Source organism: Lepidochelys kempii, chromosome 1 (assembly GCF_965140265.1).
Source record: "Lepidochelys kempii isolate rLepKem1 chromosome 1, rLepKem1.hap2, whole genome shotgun sequence".
Classification (NCBI taxonomy): domain Eukaryota; kingdom Metazoa; phylum Chordata; order Testudines; family Cheloniidae; genus Lepidochelys; species Lepidochelys kempii.
In genome coordinates this window covers 137,138,711-137,157,564 of record NC_133256.1, presented here as the reverse complement: position 1 = coordinate 137,157,564, position 18,854 = coordinate 137,138,711, and the positions used below count along the sequence as shown (strand labels likewise).

The following is an 18,854-nucleotide window of genomic DNA, read 5'->3' as shown; positions in this document are numbered from 1 at the left end:
TATTTTTTTTTAACTGGAATAAAAAAAATACAATCTGGCAAAATTTACCAGATGTTCCATTGTTTTACCAGATTTGTGTGACCTACAAGTTAAAATCTGCATATGTGGAAATTAAAAGGCTTTCATGAACACAAGATCAGCCCTTTTTGATCAAAGACATAGGCTCAATTCTGCAAAGACTTATGCACATGCTTATCTTTATACACAGTGGATGAAATCCTCGCTTAGTTGATGTCAACAGCAAAACTCCCATTGACTTCAATGGTGCCAGAATTTCACTCACAATGTTTAAAGCTGTGCATAAGCTTTTGCAGGATCCTGGTCATAGTTTGTAGGATTCGAGTGTGATGTTTCATAAATTGAAACCAGGATAATTTCTTACCCACAAATGCAATTTCATGTTTCTTGTAAGCAAGATTCTCTTTTAAATTACTTTAGTAAGATTCATTGCCAAAATAACCAAAAATGTAGGACATGAACTGACAGGTCCCAACATTAACATCAGTGAAAAGCAGACAATGTGCTTCAAATGCTCCATAAATGAGAGACTAATTTTAATGCCTCTCTTGAAACACACTCCATGTTGCATTGAATAGGAAAGCATTTTTCTTCAAAATAACTTTAGCTGTACCACTGAAAAACACACACACACACCCCACAAAATCCTTGCCTACCTTACTAGCTTTGTTGTAAACAAATAATGTGATGGCACATATGTACCAGTTTATTCACTATTTAATACTGAGACCACATTGGAGGGGAAGTTTGAGATGGAAGGGGCAATTTCTGATCTAATTACTGCACAATTCAGAAAATAAGGCACAAAAGCCATTCAAGATTCCAGTGCTACTTTAACGTCTTCCATATCCTTACATATTGTAAACACAAGCAATAGCTTAACTTCCATTGTTCAAAAAGCAGTTCTGGCCACACCAAATAAACTGACATATTTTATCAGTTATTAAACACTATGAACATTCAAGGCACCAACATATCAAACACTGATGGAGTGTGGATCAGAGAAGGAAGAGGATTACAAAAAGAGCTAGTCAATTTCATTTGTTCCTAAGGGAGTATCTTCACTGCAGAGTTAACTTGAGTGCTGCCTCTAACTTAAGTCCCATCCACACACAAAATCCCTTAACTACAGCGTGGTGCTGCTTTGAACTCAAGTTGGCTTGTCTGTCAGGAGGCATAGGCCATAGCTTGAATTAGCTAACACAACCACTCTGTGCAGTTTGAGTGTTACTTCTCAGTGTGGCTGTTCTCACCCCAGCTAGGCTAACCTGAGCATAAATAACTGAGTTAACTGCAGCCAATGGGCGCTGCGGGGGTGGGGCCTGCAGGCACAGGCAGTGCAGAGCCCCCTGGCCCCTATGCCACCTAGGAGCTGCAGGGCCATGCCGGGGAGTCCCCCACCCCAAGGTAAACCCCCCCCCACATGCCCCAACCCCATGCCCCTAGCCCTGAGCCCCCTCCCACACACTCAAACTGCTGCTGCTGGCCCAGGGCAGCCCAGCTCAGGCAGCCCCTGAGCCAGAACCAGCCTCTGTACAAGTCACGGAGGTCACAGAAAATCACGGAATCCGTGACCTCTGTGACAGACTAGCAGTCTTAACTATGACTGGGGCACAAAGGATATCTGCTACCACAAGTTAAAAACAAATAAATACATCAGTGTATTTCCCACTCCCCTAAAAGTCATTTTTCTCAGTAAAAATTGTTTCTTTCTTCACTATTTACCCTCATGGCATTTCCAAGTTGTGAACTCTAGATCTCAAATATTCCCTACATCCATCCTATTTATCATATTTGGCTTATTTCCTACAATTAGTTTCCTAATAGTCTCCTTGTATGGCAGGTTGCTGTTCAACAAAGTATTTATGAAAGCAATCCAGCAATGCCTCTAATATATTTGCCTCCTTCAGTTTTGCATGGTTATCTTAATCAATATCCAAGTAATTAAAGTCTCCTTTGTTGAGAGTTCTGGATTTCCTTCCAGACTGAAGGAGCTGTCAAAATGTTTCTTAAATGAAAACAAGCAGTTCCAATGCAATAACTTTATTTCACACAGATTTGTGCAGGAGATACTTAGCTTTTCCCCTTCCTTGACCTTCTACAGTATTAGCGTTGGTTTTAACCAATATATTACCTTGAGAAGCAGCTCTCTCCTAAATTCTTCTCTTCCCCATCACTAAACTAAAATCCAGCAATGTCATTTTCATATCACCCAATCTATTTGCTCTTGTTGTGTGGAAATGCATCCCTTTGACATCCAAACAGTGGTTCCATTGACTAAAGAAATCATTTATTCACTCTAAACCCCTCTTATGAAAAACATGACTTAAGGCAAAAACCTAAGAAAGAATAATACTTTGACTCAATTTCCATTCAAGGAATATGATTCTTTTATACTATATCTAATAGCCCATCTAGAATGTGTCTTTACCTAATCACTTATTGATAGATGAAGGTGACTGAATACTATGCTTTGATAGCAATATTAATTACAAGGACCATGACAAATATTCTTCTCAAGGCAAGAGATAATGTAATGTATTTAGAACTGATCAAAAAGGGGGGAAATTCTGTCAAAAGTCTGTCAAAGTTTTTCCTCCATTTATCAAGTTTAAAATTATAAACATTTCTAGCAGCTCTAAACATGTTATTCTAAATTGGGGTGAACTGGTGATTGTTTCTGTTAACCTATGTCATACTTTATATCCACATTCCTGCCTTAAGTTACGTATAAACTTGATTTTACAGAACCAACATCATGAATATAATCTTCTTCACCAGAAAAGCCAAAGATTCAATGAAAACTAAACTAATATCTCCAAAAGTGTTCACTCTATATCAGCTTTGAGGCAAATTACAGGGGTAGTACGGAGAGCTTACATTGCCATTTCCTATATGGAACATTTCCTGAGGATAGATACATTATTTCAGTCTCAAAGACTGTCAATTTAGCACCTTTCAAAGAAGTCAAGTAATATGTCTGTAAACAAGTAAGTAATGTATTAAAAGTTAAATGAAACCAATAGCTGGGGCTCATTAGATAAGAAAACTTTTTTTCCCTCTAGTAAATGTTTTCTGTGGCGGAATGAGATTAGAGAAAGAGATTTTCATAGAACTGAATCTGAAGGGTTTATTACGACACAAGTGATTTGAGACTCATCATTTACAGCCTGTCCCTATAAACATTTTTGACGTAGTGCAGAGCTTAGAATCATGACTAGTCATAGTAGTAAGCCCTGCATCTGGTAGCGTTTGCAAGACTAGGTCCTTACCATTACCTGAAGGAGAAGACAACCACCTAAGTCACACAGATCATAGGATGATATAAAATGAAAACTCAAGAGTTACTGGAAACAGAAATAGTAAGGAAAGGATATTTTCAGTGAATAAGTTTGTTCCTGTGGCCTATTCAGAAAGAGGAGATTGTTCATGGAAGTGAGGAAGCTGTGGAGATAGCGAATAAAGAGACTTAAGTAGGTGACTGAATAATGTGCTATGACAGCCACATAATTTACAACGTCAAAGCTCTCAAGACGGATGTTTTTCTGAAGACAGCAGTTATGGTATTATTTTAAATTGGAATTGAACTTGCTGCAGTTGTGTTTGCTAGCTTCTATGAAATAGGAACAATAATGAGTACATCAACCAGTTACACACTGTCCACTTACCAGCCATGAAATAACTTAATTAGTACTAAACTGGACTCAAGCTGGACCAGCAACACCAAGCTAAAAGGATTCATCTCCCTTTGCCTGTCTCTGAGCCATTTAGTCTCTGGTCAGACTAACCTAAACACAATCGTCGTCTTTTTTTAATTACCCAGTAGCTGACTAGTAGTGTATGTGGGCCAAGGCAAATCTTATTAAAACATTTTCCAGTTTCATTCTAGAACACAACACAACACTCATGCTACAGCCAAGAGCATGGCAAGATGCTTCACAATAAGAAGTTAAGGTTAAAATAATTGGAGCAAGCATGCTGAGGACTCATAGACCTAAATGAGATAATGCATCCACAGCATTTCGCCATACTACCACAGTAAAATATTTCCTATGTTATTTGCCAAATATTTCACTTAGTAAAGTATAAAACAAATTCATGGATAAAGAACAGGTCTTTACTTTTGTTCTTTATCACAAATCCAATTTGTCCAATCTTTTGCAAATAAATTCTTTGCATGTAGTTAATCCTTTGTGCTCAGCTCACATCATCAAATTGTACACATTCCCTCTCATGGGTCTTTATGGACTAAATGCACCTAGCAGACTGAACTTTTACACACATCATCTCCCTTAGGAAACAGGCTATGAGCAGCTTTAATATGAACACCACTGATCAAACCAGAGAATAGTTTTAGAATAATTATACACAAAAGTGTTTGCATGGCATTGTACACAAACACAGAGTTGTTTGCACAATTACATACTGAATACACTAGATTTATCTAAATATAACTAGGACAAGAACACTCATAATGAAAAAGGTTACAGAAATACTTCGCTCTCCTAAATCATGCTAGAGCCCCCTCTCGAAGAATCTGAGTTGCTCCCTGTCCAAAATGAAAAGGGACGGGTAAACCCCTTTAAAATCCCTCCTGCCCAGAGGAAAAATCCTCTCACCTGTAAAGGGTTAAGAAGCTAAAGGTAACCTCGCTGGCACCTGACCAAAATGACCAATGAGGAGACAAGATACTTTCAAAAGCTGGGAGGAGGGAGAGAAACAAAGGGTCTGTGTCTGTCTGTTGGTATGCTGCTTTGCTGGGGATAGAACAGGAATGAGTCTTAGAACTTTAAGTAATCTAGCTAGGTATGCGTTAGATTAGGATTTCTTTAAATGGCTGAGAAAAGAATTGTGCTGAATAGAATGACTATTTCTGTCTGTCTGTCTTTTTTTGTAACTTAAGGTTTTGCCTAGAGGGGTTCTCTATGTTTTGAATCTAATTACCCTCTAAGGTACCTACCATCCTGATTTTACAGGGGTGATTCCTTTACTCCTATTTACTTCTATTTCTATTAAAAGTCTTCTTGTAAGAAAACTGAATGCTTTTACATTGTTCTCGGATCCAAGGGTTTGGGTCTGTGGTCACCTATGCAAATTGGTGACGATTTTTACCAAACCTTTCCCAGGAAGTGGGGTGCAAGGGTTGGGAGGATTTTGGGGGGAAAGACGTGTCCAAACTATGTTTCCCAGTAAACCCAGTTAGAGTTTGGTGGTGGCAGTGGTTATTCCAAGGATAAAGGATAAAATTAATTTGTACCTTGGGGAAGTTTTAACCTAAGCTGATAAAAGTAAGCTTAGGAGGTTTTCATGCAGGTCCCCACATCTGTACCCTAGAGTTCAGAGTGGGGGAGGAACCTTGACACTCCCTTATGCACATCCCAATGGATCTGTGCCTCTCTCTTGCTCAAGTAGCTATTTAAATCCCTGACATCCCCCCAACCAGGAAAGGAAAGCCAGTAGGAAGTGGTTGGCCTGATTATGCCAATTCTCACTGCCATTTATGGAAATACATTGGCCTAATTTTTAAAGTGACTAGTGGTTTTGGATACTTCAATTTTGGGGTACCCAACTTGAGACACCATCAAGGAGCCAGAGTTTTTAGAGAGTGGATGCTTACCAATTTCTGCAAATCAATTCCCTTTAAGTTATCTCATATTGGTTACCCAAAAACTGCGGTACCCAAAACCACTAGTCCCTTTTGAAAGCATAGGCCCTATGTCTATGTTAGTTTAAGATGCACTAAAGCCTTTCAATTACCATTTATATAGTACACCTCATGAAACTTGCTCTAATTAGTTTAAATTAAATTTTTAGAGTTCAGATATATAATTTCCTTGGATCTATATTTGCATCTCCTTCTGTTTGTACAAAGCAAAGCACACTGCTGATGAACAAATAGCAATAATAACGTAATTTTTCCTCAAATATACTAATGTCTGCCTTCCTTAATTGCTCTTTCGACCCTATGTCGTTCTGATATTTAAAAAGGCCAGAATGACATCAGTTAGGTCTATCCATACATTAAATGGATAGTAGACCTCTACTTCCTATGCACAAAATATCTCACTTGTTTTATGAGAAAGACAATGGTAATATCTTTTATTGGACCAACTTCTGTTGCTGAAGGAGACAAGCTTCCAAGTTTACACAAAGGTTGTCTCTTTCACAAATAGAAGGTGATTCAATAAAAAGATATTACTTCACCTATCTTGTCTCTCTCATGTCCTGAACCAATACAGCTACAACAACACTGCAAGCAATCATTTGTTTTATGACAAACAGGATGCTTACTTTACACAGGCACATAAAACTAACAGATTTCTCATGACAAATATCTCTCCTCCAAATTATAGGCATCTGCTTCCTGCAGACAGAGCCAGGCAGGTCCCCGCATCACAACATGCACATTGTTAGAGTCCAACATTTACTCCAAGCCAGTTAACTAAGTTATATTTTCAAGACCAAGAAAACTTTAGAGCTAAATTCTGTTCATCGATGCACACATTTAGCTCATGCTTAAGTAATTGGGCAAAACTTAGCACTAAGAGAGAGATGCATTTATCTGTTTAAGAGAAATGGTAAGCCGTGACTTTCCCCAGTCAGAAATCTCATAATCCTTACATTCTTGCTGCCTCAACTCTCATTCTTCTGTATCTTGGGAAGTTGCCTTAAGACTGACATTCATTCCACTCTTCCCACTTAACTGTTGTTCGGCAGAGCTCGAACACTTGTCTCTTTCACAAACAGAAGTTCGTCCAATAAACGATATTACCTCACCCACCTTATCTCTCTACTTAACAGTTCTGCAGTTTAAATTTAAGAACCAACTAAATTACTGCCATTTTTTCCACCCAGAATGTCAGACTTAGAGATTTTTTTTTAATCTATTTATACTTCTGTTTTTAACACAACACCACTGTGGTCGAACAACTCATGGTAACCATAGTAACACGTCACCATAAAGATAGATTAACCTACTAGGCATGTAAAAGAAAAGCAATATAATTTGTCTGAATACTTTGTTTACACAGAAATACAAGGACAGTTCCGGCTTAGAAATGCAGTATTTGTGCAGCTACAGTACCATCATACAACTAGTGTTTGTAATCTGTGGAGCTCAAAATAATACAGGTTGTTGATTCAAAAGTTGAAAGAATGCACTTTTCTTTATAAAATATTAGCTATGTGCTTGTAAACTATTTTAAGTGAGCTGTAGCTCATGAAAGCTTATGCTCAAATAAATTGGTTAGTCTCTAAGGTGCCATTAGTACTCCTTTTCTTTTTATTTTAAGTCTGTAACCCTAAAATCACTCATACATTTACAAAGGTTTAGTTTACAAATAAGGTTTCCTGTACATCATAACGATTTAGCAGAAATAAAATATAAAGTGAAAATTACAGTATGGTGTAAGACTAAAGCATATCATGTAGCTAGTATGTCTGTATTGTGAATCTTACTAGCTATTCTGAGTAGCTATAGCCGTGTCAGTCCCATCTCTCTAGCTACTCTGAGTCACACATTACAGAAATTACAAATCTTACAAACATTTGATTCCTATCTTCCTGTCCCCCAGATTCTCTGCTCAATCAATGTCTTCAATAAAACAGATTAATACTGATTATTAAAGCTAGCCAAAACACACCTTCTCATTGTGAAACACAGAGTAATACTTCGTAAAATACACCATCCAAATACAAATTCTGTTAGTACTTTATTTGTCCAACTAAATGAATTTCTCATCGTGCAGTGGTACAGCAGTTGCTGTATTCACTGCTTGCTTGCAATGCTTCTAAAAAATAGGTCACACTTGACTGTCTAGAAAGAAAGAAATGCTGCAGAACAGTCATAACAGCCACCTGTTACACAGCAATTAATATGTGTAGTATCAATATTTCAATACACTCAGGAAGCATAAACCTGATGAAATATCACTGACACTTTGGTACATCCACTGCTTATGTCTACACCTTCAGAAAACTACACCATTCAACTTTTCTGGAAAGGGTAACTGTCTTTCCAAATCAGAATAGCAGTCTATCTAATCTAGTCTCCTGTTTCCAATGGTGCCCAGAACCAGCTACGTCAGAGGAAGGTGCAAGAAACCCCATTGTGGACAATGATGGAATATTCTACACATAAAGTAACTATCTTCCAAACAATTATCAATTAGTGGTTGGCTTTTGCCCTCAAACTGCAGAAATGGTCTGAAGTAAGTAAGATGAAATTCAATAAGGAAAAATGCAAAGTACTCCACTTACGAAGTAACAATCAGTTGCACACATACAAAATGGGAAATAACTACCGATGAAGGAATACTGAGGAAAGGGATGTGGGGGTCATAGTGGAACACATGCTAAATATGAGTCAACAGTGTAATACTGTTGCAAAAAAAGAAAACATCATTCTGGGATGTAGTAGCAGCATAAGTTTGTGTGCAAGACACAAGAGGCAATTCTTCCACTCTAATCCATGCTGATTAGGCCTCAACTGGAGTATTGTGTCCAGCTCTAGGAGCCACATTTCAGGAAAGATGTGGACAAATTGGAGAAAGTCCAAAGAAGAGCAACAAAAATTATTAGAAATCTAGAAAACATGACTTATGAATGAAGATTGATAAAATTGGATTTGTTTAGTCTGGAGAAGAGAAAACTGAGGGGAACACGGTAACAGTTTTCAAGTACATAAAAGGTTGTTACAAGGAGGAGGGAGAAAAATTGTTCTTCTTAACCTCTGAGGATAGGACAAGAAGCAATGGGCTTAAATTGCAGCAAGAGCGGTTTAAGTTGGACATTAGGAAAAACTTCCTGTCAGGATGGTTAACCACTGAAATAAATTGCCTAGGAAGGTAGTAGAATCTCCATCTTTTTAAGAGCAGGTTAGACAAACACCTGTCAGAGATGGTCTAGATAATACTTAGTCCTGCCTTGAGTGCAGGGGACTGGACTAGAAGACCTCTCAAGGTCCCTTCCAGTCCTGCACTTCTATGAAGCATAAGGATTTTTCTCTCAATCCCTCCCCCTTTCAAAAAAATTTTTTTTCTGATAATAGATATTCTCAATATCCTTATAAATGGCAAGCCTTCTTTAATTATACTAAGCACTTGGCCTGATTGATATCTTGTGGCAATGAGTTCCACAATTAATAATTACCTGTTGCATAACAATTTACTTTTATCAGGTTTAAATTTACTGCCTTTCAGTTTCATTTATATCCCTTTGGTTTTGTATTATGAGAAATGACAAGTAGGAGAACCGAGATAAGTTACCATTCATTATTTTGTATAACCCTCTCTCTTCTCTATGTTAAGCTGTTCCAGTTTTTTCAATTTCTCCTCATACAGGAGTGTGTCTCTGCCTCGCTAGAGACCTTCTATTTCTTTTTTTGAGACAGGATGATCAGAAATGAACACAGCGTTCAATCCTAACAGTTTTCAGAGTAACAGCCGTGTTACTAACAGTCTATTTGCTTTTTTGGACCTACACATTGAGCAAATGTTTTCAGGGAGTTACACACAATATTTCCCCAAGTGGTTACAATTAAATTAGAGCTCAGTAATGTGCATGTGTAGCACTAACTATTCCTTCCAGTGTACATTACTTTGTATTTGTAAACACTGAATTTCTTCCATGTGGCCACTGTGTTGCCAAATCACTTCGCTTTGTTAGATTTGTCTGATGATGTTCAGTTTCCTCTACTCCTGATTAACCTAAATAAATTCTGTCACTTCACTGTCCTCTTCCTTTTCCAGATAACTAACAAACAGACAGGACACTGGTCCTAGTACAAACCTTAGGGGCACCAGACATTTTACAACGTTACCTTAAGAGCCTCCTGGGAGGGATTTTATCTAAGGCTTTTTGAAACTCTAAATAAATAACATCAATAATCTCCTTTATGCAAATGTTGCAGTCACATTCAAGGATTTCTAGTAAACGAGAGAGGCATGAGCAGATAGAAACCAGAATGGTAAACTCCCTTTTATATCCTGTTCATCTAGGTGATTTATAATTCTATTTTAATCCTCATTTCAACCACTTTTCTACTACTGAAGTGAGGCTTACTATTATAATTCACAAAACTGCCTCTAACACCATTTAAAAAAAATGCAACAATTTCCCCAGACTGTAGCGGATTTTAATGAGACTGCATGTTTGTTAGCAATTCACTTTTTCCCCACCATTTCCTCTTTTAGCATTTCACTCTCCGATAATATCAATTTACCTCATCAACATTACCTGATGGATTCCTGTGGCCAACATCCCTGTATGCATCCGATGAAGTGAGCTGTAGCTCACGAAAGCTCATGCTCAAATAAATTGGTTAGTCTCTAAGGTGCCACAAGTACTCCTTTTCTTTTTGCGAATACAGACTAACACGGCTGTTCCTCTGAAACCTTTTTTTCTCCTGTTATACAAGCCATAGCACTACAGGCAAGAAAGGAGGGAAGAGACTTCCCTTCAAGCTCATAATGTTATGCTGTGATCCACCAGAAAAGTAATGGCTGTATAAAGGCATCTTTCAGAGGCTCGTTCACCTGCACATCCACCAATGTGATATACGCCATCATGTGCCAGCAATGCCCCTCTGCCATATACGTTGGTCAAACTGGACAGTCTCTACGTAAAAGAATAAATGGACACAAATCAGATGTCAAGAATTATAACATTCATAAACCAGTCGGAGAACACTTCAATCTCTCTGGTCACGCAATCACAGACATGAAGGTCGCTATCTTAAAACAAAAAAACTTCAAATCCAGACTCCAGCGAGAAACTGCTGAATTGGAATTCATTTGCAAATTGGATACTATTAATTTAGGCTTAAATAGAGACTGGGAGTGGCTAAGTCATTATGCAAGGTAGCCTGTTTCCTCTTGTTTTTTCCTACCCCCCCCCCCCGATGTTCTGGTTTAACTTGGATTTAAACTTGAAGAGTGGTCAGTTTGGATGAGCTATTACCAGCAGGAGAGTGAGTTTGTGTGTGTATGGGGGGGGGGGGGGGGATGTGAGAAAACCTGGATTTGTGCAGGAAATAGCCCAACTTGATTGTCATGTTTCCACGGTAAACATCTGATGAAGTGAGCTGTAGCTCACGAAAGCTCATGCTCAAATAAATTGGTTAGTCTCTAAGGTGCCACAAGTACTCCTTTTCTTTTTGTGAATACAGACTAACACGGCTGTTCCTCTGAAACCTGTGTAAAGAGTTGTCACTTTGGATGGGCTATCACCAGCAGGAGAGTGAATTTGTGTGGGGGGGTGGAGGGTGAGAAAACCTGGATTTGTGCTGGAAATGGCCCACCTGATGATCACTTTAGATAAGCTATTACCAGCAGGACAGTGGGGTGGGAGTAGGTATTGTTTCATATTCTTTGTGTATATATAAAGCCTGCTGCAGTTTCCATGATATGCATCTGAGGAAGTGAGCTGTAGCTCACGAAAGCTTATGCTCTAATAAATTGGTTAGTCTCTAAGGTGCCACAAGTACTCCTTTTCTTTTTGCAAATACAGACTAACAGGGCTGTTACTCTGAAACCTTCAAAGGATTATCACACCTTTTCCACAACTACAAACCCTGGAAAGCCAGCAATTTAGAGACAAGAGATTAGAGCACAGGTTCTAGCCTCTGCTGTGGCCCCTGTATGCCAGCTCTACAGGCAAAAGAAACCACAACACCATTTTAAAACAAACCCCATTGAATATACCTCCAGCATAAGGAAGATTTCTAAGTGGCATAGAATTATCAAAATGGCCCTAATGCTGAGTCTCTCCACAGTCCACACAGCACAGTGGCCTTCTGAGAGGAGGGAGAAGGAAGCAGACCAGGATATATTGCCTTCTAGCTGTTAAGAACTACCTGATGCTTCCTGAGGTTGCCATAGCAGTACAATATAAATTAGAGCAATCCCTATGGCTACTCTAGCTCAAGCTGGGGACTTCTCCATTCCCTATCTGTAGAGCCCTGAGAAATTCTTTTATTTATTATAATGTATTATTAAATTTTGTTTTATCATAGGAGGCCCAGGGGACCGGGGGTGGGGAGGGGTCAGGTCCTGCCCTTGGGGAAGGGGAGGAGACCTGGAGAAGGGGAGCAGTTGCACAGTGAGCCCATCCCGTACTCACTCTGCAACAACAGCTCCTGTCCCACAGGGCTGGGCCCCTAGCTCCATGCTTCAAGTGATGCAACAGGATGCGGGGTGGAGGGGTGTCAAATTTGAGAGAGTGATGCTGCAAACCCATGCTCCAGGGTTTGCCACTCACTCAGATTTGGCCTGGCTGCCCCCCCCCCAGTCATGACAAAGGGTTGGATGGGCCAAATTAGAGCACGGAGCCAGGCCCAGGCCCACAGGACAGGAGCCGCTGCTGCAGAGTACATTTCCCCCCATTTTATCTTATCAATTGTTTTTCGTTTTAATTTTGTGTTACTTCACATTTGTGAAAAACATGGGGCTCTACTGAGCTTTCTACAGAGTCTGAGGATCGCAAACATTACATAAAGTACCTTCCCCTTCTGGCCTGTGCAGAGCTCAGTTCAACTGCAATCCAGACTGGTGCATTGGATTCCAATCTATGTCTCCTACATGGCAACGACCACCAGTACCACTAACTCCATGAGGCAGCATAAAAGCTTGCATACTAAGCACGAAAACTTCCTTTAAATAAAAAAAAAGTAAAAGTCCCGTTGTCAAACAACTATTTCTAAACGAGTTATCTATTAACACAAGCTAGCCACTTCTTCCTAAAATGGCTGCAACCTTTATCAGTGGCAACCACATATTATACACCGCTGCTTTATTTTATGTTTCCAGCATTGTACTCTCTGTGGATAAAAACTGATCAGATTGTTTTTTATCATTCTTAAAGCATGCAAAGTGAAAAATAATTCAGAAAACCAACTATAAATTTTTTCTTGCAACAATTTTCCAAAGTTTTTCTTTGTTAGATTATTTTTTCTGCAGTTTCAACATGTTAGCTAATACTTTTGATGGGGGTGGTTGCTAGCATGACCAACAGAGAGAATTCAGAGTAAGATTAGAGGACTGAAGTAGTATTCTGTGTACAGAAGTTTAAGAATCTGAACTTGAGAATTTCTTTATTTTCATTAACTGTAAATAAAACCTGAGGACAAAAATCTCTGAGAAACTAGATTTTAAAACATGATAAACTATAGTTAAGCTTTGAACTATAGCCAATTAAGAAGTTCAGTGCTGTGAAAAGACTTACAAAACTGTAATTTGGGGCTGATCATATTTTGATTTTGTGAATTAATGAAGATGGTCTTGTTACTACTCATGATATAGAAAGACAGAATATTTGACTTAACTAATTATTTTTATCTGAATGTGACACAGAAAGCAATTTTACTTTTTCAGTTCTCTTTTTTATGAAGTTCTTGGTTATTGGGTTTTTTTTTAAATCCATCTTCATAAACTCCCCAGAAAGTCCATTTCTATGGAAAACTTTGGAACACTTTTACAAAGCCTGTAGTTATAACAGTCTGCTAATTTAGGGTTTCATCCTACAAGCACAAAGGGCAGATCCTGCTACTGGACCCATTCAGGCACAAGGATTCACTTGCATAGATGCCTCACTGAAGTCACTGGAGCAGAGCACGTGTGCAGGGGTTCACTTGTGTGGAACCAGTTGCAGGATGCAAGTTTATTCACACACGTAGTACTACTGAAGTCAATTATAAACCAGTTTATGAATAAGCCTCTCTGTACATCATAAGAACCTGGAAGGAATTCTAAAATAAACAAGTAAAAATCACAAACCGTTGCCAGCTGAAGTCACATCCCAGAGCAAGAAAATGCACACAATACTATAATAAATCACACTCAAATGATACAGTACTAATATACTATGCTAAAATAAGAGCCATGGAATAAAACCATATTAAGAAAAATCACTAATAGATTTGATTTATATAAGTAACTTCAAGATTATCAATTCAGTTTTTTCTTTTAAAAATAAGTTCCTTAAGCCTTCTTTCTCGTTTTAAATTATTTTTCCTCTTTCCCAAATGTTAGTAAATTTAAGGTCCGAACTCTGCAATTAGATCCAGGTGGGTGAATTCCTGCAAGGATTCATAAGGAGCCCCACCAACTCATGGCAGATCCAAACACACTTTGTCCTTGTCTACACTGGTAGCAGTGTGTAGGATACTTGTAGCTACACACTGCAGCAAAACGCAAGCTGCGTGCATGCTGCGGTGCGTAGCTACACATAGCAGTAAAAGGCTCTGGCAGTGGAGAAAGTTCCGGCAGTGGAAAGGCAGCAGGAGGCAATGCTGCTAAAAAAATATCCGTGCAGATTGGGGGGCACTGCTTGGATGCACAGAGAGCCATGTAGGGTATGCACCTACAGTTCTGGTGTGTCTGTCCTCTCCTCACCTAAGCAGAGCCTCACCCTCTACACTTTTCAGAGTAACAGCCGTGTTAGTCTGTATTCGCAAAAAGAAAAGGAGGACTTGTGGCACCTTAGAGACTAACCAATTTATTAGAGCATAAGCTTTTGTGAGCTACAGCTCACTTCCTCAGATGCATATCGTGGAAACTGCAGCAGGCTTTATATATACACAGAGAATATGAAACAATACCTATTCCCACCCCACTGTCCTGCTGGTAATAGCTTATCTAAAGTGATTTCCAGCACAAATCCAGGTTTTCTCACCCTCCACCCCCCCACACAAATTCACTCTCCTGCTGGTGATAGCCCATCCAAAGTGACAACTCTTTACACAATGTGCATGACAATCAAGCTGGGCTATTTCCTGCACAAATCCAGGTTCTCACATCCCCCCACCCCCATACACACACAAACTCACTCTCCTGCTGGTAATAGCTCATCCAAACTGACCACTCTTCAAGTTTAAATCCAAGTTAAACCAGAACATCTGGGGGGGGGGGGGGGGTTAGGAAAAAACAAGAGGAAACAGGCTACCTTGCATAATGACTTAGCCACTCCAAGTCTCTATTTAAGCCTAAATTAATAGTATCCAATTTGCAAATGAATTCCAATTCAGCAGTTTCTCGCTGGAGTCTGGATTTGAAGTTTTTTTGTTTTAAGATAGCGACCTTCATGTCTGTGATCGCGTGACCAGAGAGATTGAAGTGTTCTCCGACTGGTTTATGAATGTTATAATTCTTGACATCTGATTTGTGTCCATTTATTCTTTTACGTAGAGACTGTCCAGTTTGACCAATGTACATGGCAGAGGGGCATTGCTGGCACATGATGGCATATATCACATTGGTGGATGTGCAGGTGAACGAGCCTCTGATAGTGTGGCTGATGTTATTAGGCCCTGTGATGGTGTCCCCTGAATAGATATGTGGGCACAGTTGGCAACGGGCTTTGTTGCAAGGATAAGTTCCTGGGTTAGTGGTTCTGTTGTGTGGTATGTGGTTGTTGGTGAGTATTTGCTTCAGGTTGCGGGGCTGTCTGTAGGCAAGGACTGGCCTGTCTCCCAAGATTTGTGAGAGTGTTGGGTCATCCTTTAGGATAGGTTGTAGATCCTTAATAATGCGTTGGAGGGGTTTTAGTTGGGGGCTGAAGGTGACGGCTAGTGGCGTTCTGTTATTTTCTTTGTTAGGCCTGTCCTGTAGTAGGTAACTTCTGGGAACTCTTCTGGCTCTATCAATCTGTTTCTTTACTTCTGCAGGTGGGTATTGTAGTTGTAAGAAAGCTTGACAGAGATCTTGTAGGTGTTTGTCTCTGTCTGAGGGGTTGGAGCAAATGCGGTTGTATCGCAGAGCTTGGCTGTAGACGATGGATCGTGTGGTGTGGTCAGGGTGAAAGCTGGAGGCATGCAGGTAGGAATAGCGGTCAGTAGGTTTCCGGTATAGGGTGGTGTTTATGTGACCATTGTTTATTAGCACTGTAGTGTCCAGGAAGTGGATCTCTTGTGTGGACTGGACCAGGCTGAGGTTGGTGGTGGGATGGAAATTGTTGAAATCATGGTGGAATTCCTCAAGGGCTTCTTTTCCATGGGTCCAGATGATGAAGATGTCATCAATATAGCGCAAGTAGAGTAGGGGCTTTAGGGGACGAGAGCTGAGGAAGCGTTGTTCTAAATCAGCCATAAAAATGTTGGCATACTGTGGGGCCATGCGGGTACCCATAGCAGTGCCGCTGATCTGACCCTCTACACTGCTGTTTATACCCATGCCAGAGGGGCATGCAATGTATGTACTCTACACACCACTGTGAGTGTGCAGTGTAGACGTACCCTTTGACTTCCAACAGTGGTACTGGCAACATTTTTTCCTCTGGATATTATTAAGTAAGCAGCACCTGGAACAGTGGAGGGCATCTGGTCATGGAAGTAACTTCTCCTATTGTACTTCAGCATATCCTGGACATTATGTAAATCCAAATCAAATGCTCATTAAGAGAAGGCCTGACTGTTTCCAGGGAAACGACACAGTTTAGTCCCTGCAGGCCATGGCCAGTTATACCTGTTAGTCAACTTAGTCTAGACATTCCTTGTTAAATATCAAACAGAAACAAATATTTCTGAACAACAGCATTTCTTAAACTCCTGACAACAAAATACAAGTTTGGTGTTTTTCTTCCTATGTTTAGTTTATTACTAACCAGAATGTGCTACTGGACTGAGTTAATCAAATTACTATTCCACAGGAGGAAGAGAAGAATTAAGACCTGCTTAGTATACATAAGGTAATTTCATCATTTGTAAGCATACGTAATATAATTGTCTACTCTTTGTATTTACATACATTTTAAATGTTGTATTGTTAAGATTTTTTGTGACAATCCCAGAATAAAATATACTGAGTATGATTCATAAACCTGGGAATACACAACATTATTATATATTTATTTTGGTAATCAAAGCTGATCTAGGAATGTGTCTAATGAAATTTATGATAATACTTAGTTTAAAGTCACAGTCTATGTAAAAAAAAAAATATGCATATATACCCCGAAAGGATAACAAATAATCTTGCATTCATCCCAAGGGATCCCGAATGACTGTTCATGTACACTGATGCGCAAATCACCCACTACTAATATGTAAACACCTAGAGCATGAAACAACAGATACTGAACAATTATTGCAATATTACAAGATAGTTTAGGGCAGATTTAAAAAAAAAGTTAGGATTACATATTTGTGTTCCCAAAAACATTTCAAATACAAAGCTGTCTCAAAAAACACTACGTACAATTGGGATAGTACAAAGTTTACTGCTACAATATTTTTAGAGCTGGTAGCAGAGAATTATATAGCAAACAATAAACAGTCTTCAGCTGAATATATACCTTCAACAGTTAGAGGTATACTCATTTGTTTCAGACTCTCTAGACTATTGAAAGAGTAAAGGAAGAGGGGCTAAACTAGCTAAAGTTGCCAAATACTCCATTCCAGTTCAAAATCTCTGAATCCTAATACTAATAATAAATATTCAGAATACTTAGCACTTACAATGCATTAAACATTAGCTGGTTAAAGAGCACATATGGATTCAATGGAATACAATACTCTGAGTAGTGTTTAACTTTCCTGGATAGCTAAATTCAGAACTTAAACATTTTTAAAAGCAATAACACACCGCATATAGTCTTACCAACAATACTCATCAAAAACTTAAACCCTCTTTTCCTTCTTTTTTTTTTTTTTAAAAAAAACCATTGGATCACGACCAGAAAAAAAAAAGTTTGTTTTTTCGTCACACAACTATAATCCCAAATCCAGCACTCCGGGCAGTTTCACCGTGTGATAGGATTTTAATGCATAGCACAGGGAAGTTCTACACATATTTTTTCAACTTTCTTGAGAGGTGTCACTTGTCTGCTTAAACCCACGGGCTTATCTGTTTCGTATTAAAACACAGTATCACTAGGGGGCCGCGGGGGGTCGAGGGAGAGAAGACAGAGGAGCGTGTGAGTGACAACAGACAAACAAGAACAAAAGGCAGAGGAAACTTTCTCCTCAAGGTGCAGCTCACCCCCCCCCCCGCATTCCCCCTACCCCGAGCAGGCTGAGCCAGGGCAGGAGAATCAGCTGAGAGGGAAATACGTCCTCCCACTCCCGCCAACCCTTCCCCTTTAGTGGGGCACAAGTGCCCCCCACCCCCCGTGGGGCAGAAGCAGTGCAAGCCAGCCGAGCGCCCCCGCCCTCCGGCTCACCCACCTGGTGCAGCGTGTCCGCAGGGAGCTGCGACGCCCTGAACAAGTCGCCCACTTTGCTCCCCCCGGCGGCTGGGGCCGGCGCCGAGCCCCCCTCGGGCGCGGGCGAGCAGCAGAGCGAGAAGAGCTCGGCGTAGCGCTGCTGCTCCGCGTCGCTGAGGGGCAGAAGCAGCCCCGCTCCCCCCGCGGCTGCCCCGCCGGCTCCCTGCTCCATGGGCGCCGCGGCGGAGACGAGGGGCAGCGGGAGCGGCAGGGAGGAGGAGGAGGCGGCGGCGCCGCCAAGGGAGAAGGCGCCGTCCCCGTCCCCCCGCCTCCGCGGTGCAGCTCTGCAGTGCTCCGGCTGCCGGCCGGCCGGCGAGCCGCTCGCTCAGCACCTTTCCCCCCAGCCCCGCCCGTCGCAGGCGGCAGCCAGACAGCGGCCCCCGCAGGAGCAGAGCGGGACGTGCCCAGCCGGCCCGCCGCGGAGCCCGCAGTGCCACGGCCGGGGCTGGCCAGCGGGAACGCGGCGCGGGGAAGGGGAAGGGGGCGCCGGATGCGGCACCCCCGAGCGGGGCAGCGCGGCCGCGGCGGTGCCGGGAAGCGCGCAGCGGCCCCAGGGGCGGCGGCGGAGGGGAAGGAACTGCAGCCACCCGCGCTGGGATGGGACGGGACGGGAAGGGGGGGGAAGAGAGAGGCGACCCCCA

The 18,854-nt window shown here is 40.9% G+C and overlaps 1 protein-coding gene across 8 annotated transcripts in view; it reads right to left on the bottom strand.

The window, feature by feature from the left end:
• REPS2 (RALBP1 associated Eps domain containing 2) overlaps positions 1-18,552 on the bottom strand; it is a 144,424-nt gene extending 125,872 nt beyond the window's left edge. For all 8 annotated transcript variants that reach the window (XM_073356118.1, XM_073356140.1, XM_073356151.1 and 5 more), the window contains exon 1: positions 18,176-18,552. In XM_073356118.1, coding sequence (XP_073212219.1) covers positions 18,176-18,385 — 210 coding nt within the window. In that variant the 5' untranslated portion in view covers positions 18,386-18,552. The remainder of the gene's footprint in view (positions 1-18,175) is intronic.
• Positions 18,553-18,854: the final 302 nt, after the last annotated feature.